Source organism: Anabrus simplex, chromosome 6, assembly GCF_040414725.1.
Source record: "Anabrus simplex isolate iqAnaSimp1 chromosome 6, ASM4041472v1, whole genome shotgun sequence".
Classification (NCBI taxonomy): Eukaryota; Metazoa; Arthropoda; class Insecta; order Orthoptera; family Tettigoniidae; genus Anabrus; species Anabrus simplex.
The window spans coordinates 171,358,155-171,368,984 of record NC_090270.1 but is presented as its reverse complement, the minus strand read 5'-3'; the positions used below and the strand labels follow the sequence as shown (position 1 = coordinate 171,368,984).

Here is a 10,830-nt window from a genome sequence, read left to right as displayed (position 1 = left end):
TCTGCCAACACGAGGCTGACGTATTTGACCACCTTCAAATACAACCGGACTGAGCCAGGATCGAACCTGCCAAGTTGGGGTCAGAAGGCCAGCGCCTTAACCGTCTGAGCCACTCAGCCCGGCGAATTGAGATTTAATAGCTGGACAAATTTCCTCCTAACATGAAGCCTACTAACAGAAAGATAATCCATAATCTGAGAAGAGGGATAAAGAAAGAAAAGTATGAAAATGTTGTCGATAGTGATGCTTTAAGGAATATTTACGTACACTTAGAGCAAAAATGTAACATACCCTTGGCTGTTTAGTCGAGGATTTCTAAAGTCGCTGGCCTGGAAATGATCTGAACAGATCTTATAATTCTTATATAAGAGTAACGTCCCTTCTTTCTTGTACATCTTATCCAAATCGTTTCTGTGACATTTCAAAACCCACAGATCACACCTACAACAACACATCGGTATTGAAGGTTAACTGTTGCACTATAGAATAAAATATGTGTATTACATTTTATGCCAGTTAAAATATGGGTCGAGCAGGTCAGAAGATCATGAAGTACTATAAAGTCTCTGTCACTGGAAGAATATATATGCAAACACAATATTACTTACATGTTTTCACGGGGGAACCTGAAGAACGACCACGCATTTTTCTCTACTTTGTAATTAATGCAGCCAAACACAGCACATACCTTTCCCCTCATGCTGAGAGGAGATATCAAGGAATGACACACACTACTATTTATTTATGTCAACTCACTGAAAATGCATAAATAACACCAAAAACTTCACACAAAAATACACATGCTCTTATGAGAGAATCAGTACTGTTCAGGTCTATCCGCTAGAGTGAGCTCCAGTAGCTGTCCCTCGATATCTCGCTCAGTGTCGCGTGTTATCTCTACTGTATTTGCCTGGACTTAGATGTAGTATCCCATTGTACTTTGTGTAGCCGCAGTACTCACATGTTAGGAGTGAACTTGGATATCAGTGTATGATGTAAAATATCGCGAAATAAGCCGTGTGGTACAAGATAATGTACAGTATTGATGAACAGAAGTCTTAACATTTAATCTTTTAAATATCAACGACAGTCAGTTGCGGCTCATGATGCAATCATTAGTGAAAGGGCAAACGCATCTGGTTGTTTAGAAGTAGTGAGAGAGCTAATTACATTCAGTGATTAATAGAGACCGATCTAAAGCATTTCAAGAGTGAGTGGCATTCAGTAAAATTAAAGAACTATTCCTGATAAAATTAGCATTTGCGTACTCCATGGACACTCGTGGCGATAGACTGTGTGATTAATGGGGAAATGAATAGTGATTTATACAAACTTGCCACTATTTGCATTAATCTATTTAAAGTTATTAGTGGATCTTGAAGTTACAGAGAATACAATTTTCAATAATTTATGTTATATTCAGTTTTACCGTACCGACTATAATAAGAGTGGTATTTCAGAGTCGGAAGAAAACTAAACGTGAAGGCCTACAACATCGAAAGCGCATAACATTGATCAACAATAACATTATATTGACCATTGTTTGTTGTGATGTTATTTGCATCTTATGCTGCCTCTAAACTCTGATAGATGAGATTACTGCTGCGTACCGAGTATAATAACCTGACTGAATATTGGCGGGAAATAACCGGGGAGTTAGAAAACTTTCTTCCTTAGCATGTCATTCCTCTGTTTCATACATTTTCTGATCCAGCTGGTACGTAACACACTGGTTCTTCATAGTATTCCAGTTATTCAATCCCTACTCAAATGCGCTGTTTTGAATGAGCAGTGTGCATACTTAAGACTGAGGCTCACTAGTAGTAGTAGTAGTTAGTAGTGGTAGTAGTAGGGCCTGATCTTGAATAACAATTTAGGCCTATTCCAAATTGTAGCACCACAATTCACTAAATTCACTAAATAACTGACCTAAATGGTTAGCGTGCTGGCCTTTGGTCACAGGGGTCCGGGTTCGATTTCCGGCAGGGTCGGGAATTTTAACCATAAATGGTTAATTTCGCTTACACGGGGGCTGGGTGTATGCGTCGCCTTCATAATACACTTAAGAAAATGGAAATTGCAACACCCAGAAGGAGTGGTGTTACATTGCTGCAACTGAACATGCAGGACGAGTGTTCGGTTGTGCTTCGATGATTAATGATTACACTTTCAGATCCCTCTGACCGCAAGTTTGGACAACAATCAATACAGGATGTGCCCACCACGAGCTCCAATACATTGATGAATTAGTCGAGGCATGGTGTCAATAAGGCCCTGGATCGCCCCCTGAGCAATTGTGGCCCGTGCTTGCTGCACTACATGTGTCAGTTGTTCCAGAGTTGTGGGTGGCTCAGGACAGTTGGCCAGTTGTCGATCCATCATGTCCCACACATGCTCAATAGGACTGAGGTCCGGGGATCTGGCGGACCATTCTAAGGTTGTGATGTCGTGGAGAGCTTCTCTGGAGATGCAGAGTGTGAACCCGGGAATTGTCCTGATGAAATATCCCATTAGCAATGTTCACCATCATAGGGACAACCACAGGATTGAGTACCCTATCAATGTACTGTTGAGCAGTCGTAGTGCCCTCAACAAGCACTAATTGTGATTTCACATTAAAGCAAATAGCTCCCCAGACCATAATGCTTGGAGTTGGCCCTGTGTGCCTCTCGACAATAAGATCTGAGCGGCCCCTCTCCCCGGTACGTCGGCGCACACGATTCCGGCGATCACTGCGGGCAAGACAGAAGTGCGATTCATCACTAAAGGCGACCCTATGCTACTCGTCGACCCACATCGATCTTTCTCGAAACCAGGCCAGCCTTACACATCGCTGTTGTGGGGTCAATGGAACACCTTCTGCAGGAACACGGGCTCGTAAGCCAGCTACACGCAGGCGATTACCAACTGTTTGTTGTGTAACGTGGGGTGCCACAGCTGCTCGAATTTGCCCTGCTGTTGCATGGGGTTCCATCTGGGCCAACACATGCAGCGACAGTCCTTATCGATAATCCAGCCTCGCACAGCCAAATTATCAGAGCCCTCTCAAACGGCGACAGTTGTTGATAGCGTGCTCTTCTCTGTCGTCGAGGCATGTTTGATGGGAAACACTTCACTGCACAGACTGCAAGTACGCTACACCAGAGTCCGTATACTGGAGTTGATTCCTCCGCGACCAATCACGTGGGGAGACCTGTAGCAACAATCCAATGGGTCTGAAACTTTGATCCTTTACATACCTACATGGCATCGTTCCATATTTTGAAAATCAACACAAACGGCCAATGCCTTCATGGTGTTGCAATTTCCATTTTCTCAAGTGTAATTTCATCATCACAATGTGCAGGTCGCCTACGAGCGTCAACTCAAAAGACCTGCACCGGGCGAGGCGAACTTGTCCTCAGACACTCCTGGCACTAAGAGCCATACACCATTTCAACCCTGAAAAGCAGTTTCTTAAGAAGCAGCTTCTTCCTCTTCACTTTTATTAAATTCTACATTCATTTTATTCCAAATTATCAGTGAAGACGGGTTTTTTTTTCTCTGGCTTGGAGGAAAAATTTGCCTGCAAATCAGATTTTTCCGCCACCACTATAGTGTATTGATATTTTCCGACTCATCGGGTACTCCTAGGAAACAGATTGGTAAAAGGGCATAGTTTTTGCCCTGGGAGTCGCCACTATTCGACCCCCTCCCCGCCGAAAAAGACGAAGAGTGTTCACGAATCATGGCTGTCTGCGGCTTGGTCATTCCAGCTCTGGAACTTTGGACAGTCAGATCAGCAGTTTAGTCCTGTTCGTTAAAAGTGAGAAAGTGTGTGTGGTGTTTCACTTGATGAGTATTTCATATGAAAGGACTGCTTTTAATTATGCCATTCCTACCGACATCATTGTAATGACCTACACTTAAGAAAATGGATATTGCAACACCATGAAGGTATGTAAAGGGTCAAAGTTTCAGTCCCATTGGATTGTTGCTACAGGTATCCCCACGTGATTGGTCGCGGAGGAATCAACGCCAGTATACGGACTCTGGTGTAGCGTAGTTGACTTGCAGTCTGTGCAGTTAAGTGTTCCCCATCAAACATGCCTCGACGACAGAGAAGAGCACGCTATCAACAACTGTCGCCGTTTGAGAGGGCTCGGATAATTGGGCTGTGTGAGGCTGGATTATCGATAAGGACTGTTGCTGCACGTGTTGGCCGACAGGCATCTACGGTACAATGTGTATGGCAGCAGTGGTCAAATGAAGGTACCTACACTCGTAGACCTGGCACAGGCCCAGCGTGACAGACAACTGTGAGAGAGGATTGCCGAATCATTCGGATGGCCCAGATGGAACCCCATGCAACAGCAGAGCAAATTCGAGCAGGTGTGGCACCCCACGTTACACAACAAACAATTGGTAATCGCCTGCGTGCAGCTGGTTTACGAGCCTGTGTCCCTGCAGAATGTGTTCCATTGACCCCACAACAGCGACGTGTAAGGCTGGCCTGGTGTCGAGAAAGATCAATGTGGGTCGAGAAATGGCATAGGGTCGTCTTTAGTGATGAATTGCGCTTTTGTCTTGCCCACAGTGATTGCCGGAATCATGTGCTCCGACACACCGTGGAGAGGGGCCGCCCAGATCTCATTGTCGAGAGGCACACAGGGCCAACACCAAGCATTATGGTCTGGGGAGCTATTGGCTTTAATGTGAAATCACAATTAGTGCTTGTTGAGGGCACTATGACTGCTCGACAGTACGTTGATAGGGTACTCAATCCTGTGGTTGTCCCTATGATGGCGAACATTGCTAATGGGATGTTACAGCAGGACAATGCCCGGTTTCACACTCCATGCATCTCCAGAGAAGCTCTCCACGACATCACAACCTTAGAATGGCCCGCCAGATCCCCGGACCTCAGTCCTATTGAGCACGTGTGGGACATGATGGGTCGACAACTGGCCAACCGTCCTCAGCCACCCACAACTCTGGAACAACTGACCCATGCAGTGCAGCAAGCATGGCCCACAATTCCTCAGGAAGCGATCCAGGGCCTTATTGACTCCATGCCTCGATGAATTCATCAATGTATTGGAGCTCGTGGTGGGCACATCCTGTATCGATTGTTGTCCAAACTTGCGGTCAGAGGGACCTGAAATGTAATCATCGAATCACAACCGAATACTCGTCCTGCATGTTCAATTGCAGCAATATAGCACCACTACTTCTGGGTGTTGCAATTTCCATTTTCTTCAGTGTACGAACACTTCAGTTGGGAAAACCACAAAGACAGTCTTTCTGAGGATGTAAAAAGGCAGGTGGAGAGTGAGTGTCTACCATTATAATGACAACTCCCCAACCTGACTGTGACTGATGGTATACAAGCGGGTTTACCATTACAATGAAAATTCCCTAACTCAGTCTTCATATGAGAAAAGATGTTTGGTGACTTACCTGTCACATTTCTAGGGTAATGTTAAGAGCTATGCAATTTAATACAATCTTGCTCACAACGTGTACACTAGAATTCCGTATACAATGTAGAATTCTGTAGCGAAGCACGGGTACATCAGCCAGTACTGTATATAAATTGACACACTCTCACCTCCAGAATGAATGGTTTGGGATTACAAGCATTTTGATTTTTGTAGAATCCACGACTTTGGTAACCAAACTGTCCTTTGTTTCTCATGCTGAAACTTACAAGGTTTTGTACTGAAAGCGATTTGTAATGAACAATCAACCACTTATCTGAACATACATCATAAGTGATTATAAACCGATGAGTCACCTTAAGGCATATTAATCCAATAACTGATCAGTATCCTTGCATTAATTGTGTGGTCTTTTTTTTTACACAATTTGCTTTAAGTCGCACTGACACACACAGGTCTTATGGTGACAATGGGATAGGAAAGTGGCAGAAAGTGGCTGTGCCCTTAATTAAGATACAGTTCCGGCACTGGCCTGGTGTGAAATTGGGAAACCACAGAAAACCATCTCCAGGGCTGCCGATCGTGCAGTTTGAACCCACTATCTCCCGAACGCAAGCTCACAGCTGCACGACCCTAACTGCACGGTCAGCTCTCTTCGTTTGTAATAATATATCTCAATATGAAATCAGCAAGATGGCCAAAAAATTGTATGAGATTGTTGTTCCATGAAGGTGGTAATGTGGCATGCAATTTGAGATTAGGTGTCTATCAGCAGGTGTTACAGTCCATTCCATCTCTTGTATCAAAGATAGCCAATAGAAAACAAACTAGGAAACCAGGCAGACCACTGAAGCAAAGTTCTAGTTAAGTTTCTGAAAACATCAGAGTGAATAAAAAAAAAATCACTGTGTTGCTGGAAGTAACCATCCAAGAATAAACTATTGCCATGGAGGGATGCACTTTGTTAGCAATGAGGTTGCACTATGGTACTGCAGGTATGGATTTATGGGTAACAAAGGATCCAACATGGGTACTGTACTGTATGAGGATTCAATCCTTTCAAAGGATACTTCTTGACTTCAGGATTTTTTTTTTTTTAAAGTGTTGTATCAATCTTCCAGGTCTGCTGTGGTTGATCAATTCTACTGCAGAATAATTAAATAAACTGAAAGGAAAGAGATATTTTCCAATAAAATCATTTATTGCAGATAAAATCCTCCCACAAATACAACAATTTTCTAAATCCTTCACATAACATGAGACCACTAACTGGGAAGAAAATTTACGATGCCCAGACAACATTACTCTTGTGTGTGTTTCAATGAGCATCACAATGATTGTTGGTCTATCAGCTAGCAGTAAAATCCACAATTTGAGCAACACTATTACTATACCCAATGTTTTATTATTCATAAACTAATTAACTTTGTTTAGAAATATGTGACTAAAAACCCTTCGCCATAAAATGTTTGTCAATTAAAAGAAAGAAGGATCTACTACAATTAAGTTTAGATTTACAAGCTTGGTCCAAAAATTTAAAAGGATTTAAATAGCACTAGAGCTTAAAACTATTAGATTAGAAAGAATCTTGCAACACACACAAGAGCACAATAATGCTATTTGCTTCACCTTTTCTTTATTTTCTGCATAATCCATTTGTCATTTCTATCAGCAAATGTACACGCTCATTTCACTATCTGAGTAAAATGAAGACTAGTTTTAAGGTTCACACATTCAGAACAGGTACAAAAATAACTGTACAATCAACTTTCAAAGAGCACAATCATGTAAAAAAAAAAAAAAAAAAAAAAAAAAAAAAAAAAAAAAAAAAAAAAAAAAAAACCAACATATACACGTGACATAATATTATAATGCTGGTTTCAAACAATACAATTTTACACTGTAATACTATCTTTGCAAATTGCACTGTATACACAATAAATTATACAAAAAAAAAGTCTGTATTTGAGGCAGAATATCCAAGCGACCTCAGAATGAGAAGGATAGAGAGAAAACTGGAGATTTTACTTCACAAGAAAGTTCTCCTATCTACTATCCCTCTATCTTTCTCAAAATGTACCATGCAATATCCTCTGCTACACTTTCTAACAGATATACGTGAACAATGAAAAACTAAATCTTTCATTTCACACAACTTAAAGCTACTACTTCCCCTGATAAACAAAATTAATATCTATACAGGTGTCTGGTATGTCTAACCTAAATTCATTAATCTGATCATAAAACTTAATACCGTGCTTTATAACATTTGTACAGAGGACTTATGGTTCGTGTCTTTCTACTGCTTGATTGCAAGTAGATTATAAGAGACAAATTGACAAGAGAAAACATAACACTGACATTATGTCAAATTCTATTGTACTGAAATATGAAAACATTTAATTTTGGTCTAATGAATTCAAATGATGGTGTTGCAACATCTAGCAAACCCTCAATATTAGTTAAGAAAGCAGACTGTAGATGAACACTGAAATCAAATGTACAAGTGGATCAGCAACATCAAAACTACACCAAAACATTGTATGATGATGAAAGCAGAATTTGTTTTAACCTCTTTCGAGGTCACCCTATGCATTTTGTCAGGAAGTTTACTCTGTAACTTTAAGTTTAACGAGGACAGTCACACTCTGACTACATATATCAACAACCAAGTGGTCTAAATGGTATACCTAACATTCATTTATTTACTAGGTTCAATTATTCATCCTAAAAGGAATGATATGAAATATATACAGATTCAAGACACACAAACAGTAAAATTATCAAAATATACAAAGATGTTAAATGAAATATGCTAACAAAAACATATTAATATATTTAACTCTGAATTTTGTAGCAAGGGTATTAATGTTAATTCCAGATGATGCCACATAAATAAGTCTGATTTCAATTTATCTGCATTTAATAGGAAATTTACTCACAGATTTTAAGGAGGATGGACATGAATTCAGCAGGACCAAAATTCAATGTTCACAATTCAAAATACGAGAAAGTCAGTGACGTTCCACATGTTTTCTGTTGTTTTAATTACATCAGTATCACATTAGACCCAAAGAGTCTACAATCATCACATATGATTCACAATAAAATTGATAACAATGTACAATGTAGCAAAATAATTTCATATAGTATTCATTTCTGTACAAAATACATGAAAGTATTACTTTTAAAAAACTACACACAATTATAAACAGTCTCCCCATCTTACATCATCCCTATACACAATTTACCCTAAGTAACAAAAAAATCACAGTGCTATAAGTGACAAAGTATCTTCATAAGAAATCAGAGAGAGACTATATTTTGTAGTTTCTATCCAAGAAATATACCAGCTTACATTCCTGCAATGATTCTTCGATGACAATGTGTCATTAAACAATTAAGCTCTAAATGTTTATCACATTGTACTGCCATTGGAGGAACTCACTGGGACAATAAAAATAGTTTTAAATATTTTAAAAAACGTAGGTCAGAGTTTCCTTGCCAAATATAGGACCAAATTACATGACAGACACAAGCTGTTCAGGAGTTTCCAAGTTATATTTTTAATCTTCTTTTATTGCACTTCATACTTCTCTCTCCTGATGCTTGTACGATGCTTCAATTTTTGCAGCATGAACCACCTACAGGTCAAATGAAGGCCAACTGCAGTGACTTTTTCAATCTGCCAAAGCAGCAATATAAAAATAAGTCGATCAACAACTTAAGATCCATGTTTGAAAAAGTAAAGCTTGGCTATTAAAAGCTAACATGAAATGTTATACTCATAATTTTCATAAAACATGATTTACTGACTACACATGTTCACCATGAAGGTTTGATCAGAGTTTTGATTATTGAATTCATGACAGAATTGTAATCATGAACTTTGAATACAACTGTACTACACAAATTGCATAGAGAATGATTCACTGTAACTCAATACATACGTAAGCTATGGTACTGAACTACTTTGTTCATAGAACCAAAAACAGAACTCTTAACATAAGAATCCATTCTTGTGACCATACAAAAAACTGTGATGGTCACAATATTTTTAACTCTCTGCAACAATCTCAGGTACAAAGGAAGTCTCCCAACATCACAAATGAGACGGCTGATCATGGCAGATCAATTGGTGTGTTGAACTGGGCTGCTAAGCGTCTCTTACCTGCAATATAAAAATTAACATGGGTAAAATCCCCCACCAACTACAGAGCAAGTATTTTATTGATCCTCAACACAGTCTCACAAAGGAGAGAAAATTTCAGATGAATTGTTCTAGAAATATTCTTTCACTGCTGGAGATAATACAAACCACAGCATGTCTAAAGTAGCTGACACTCATGCTCACCAGTAGCCAGAAAGACATTAACAGGAGGCAGGACGGAGTCACACTTCCGAATGTTGGTCGTGAGTGAGCTACCCGTCCAAAGGGGTAGTGTGTTAGGAAGGAGTTCACTTCAAACAATACTGACAATCCAGTTTAAAGCAAGACATTCTCATAAACTACAAAAGCTAAAGTCTATTCCTTTTTAAAAATGAATTAGATATTGAAATATTTAAAATAAATGGTGTATTATTCTTCATAACTCTGGTGTTTGCAAATGATATGATCTGAGGAGGAAGTAAAACAACAGCTGAATGTACTGAATAGAAGGATTAAACAAAAGAGAGTGAGGATCAACATGGAGTAGTGCAAGACAGTGGTGATGAGTAGAGGAAGTAAAGAAGGAAATGAAGCTATCAAAATTTGAGACAAGGAACTGGAAATAGTAGAACACTTCAAATATCTGGGAAGTGTATTGACAGAAAATGGAGGACTGGTACAACTGGAGAGAGCCTTTTATCACCAGGTACAGAGATTAACATAGAATAAAGATATACCAATGAAAGCTAAAGAAGTAATTTACAAGGAATATAACTCATCTATAATGACATATGCAGCAGAAGACAAGGAGGGATAGAGTGAGGAATGAAGACATACAAAAAGAGCTAAATGTGCAAAAACTAAATGATTAACTGGAACAGAATAGATTGATGGTCTGGATATGTCAGGTGGATGAAAGAAGAAAGACTGCCAAGACAAGCACTGGAAAGACAGATGACAGGGAGGACGATGAAGACCAAGACTATGATGGATGGACTCTGAAGAACAGCATAGGACAGCAGAACCTGGAACACAATGTTGGATGAAGAATGGTGGAGAGACAGCACAAAGTGGAGAAGACCATATTTGCCCCACCCGGTGTCAGGTGGAAAAGGAGATATGATGATTGAACCGCGAGTATGAACATCTGAAATGAACTTGTGAATGTATGACCGATGGAAAGCACTGTCATTTTTTACTGAGTAAGGAAAATTAAACTAAATGCATTCTGACCAAATTTACATTATCTATGTACTGTAT

General features: G+C 39.7%; 1 protein-coding gene across 5 annotated transcripts in view; it reads right to left on the bottom strand.

The window, feature by feature from the left end:
- Positions 1–6,602: 6,602 nt before the first annotated feature.
- Marf1 (meiosis regulator and mRNA stability factor 1-like protein) overlaps positions 6,603–10,830 on the bottom strand; it is an 818,555-nt gene continuing 814,327 nt past the window's right edge. For all 5 annotated transcript variants that reach the window (XM_067150043.2, XM_067150047.2, XM_067150048.2 and 2 more), the window contains one exon: positions 6,603–9,591. In XM_067150043.2, the coding sequence (XP_067006144.2) occupies positions 9,542–9,591 (50 nt within the window). In that variant the 3' untranslated portion in view covers positions 6,603–9,541. The remainder of the gene's footprint in view (positions 9,592–10,830) is intronic.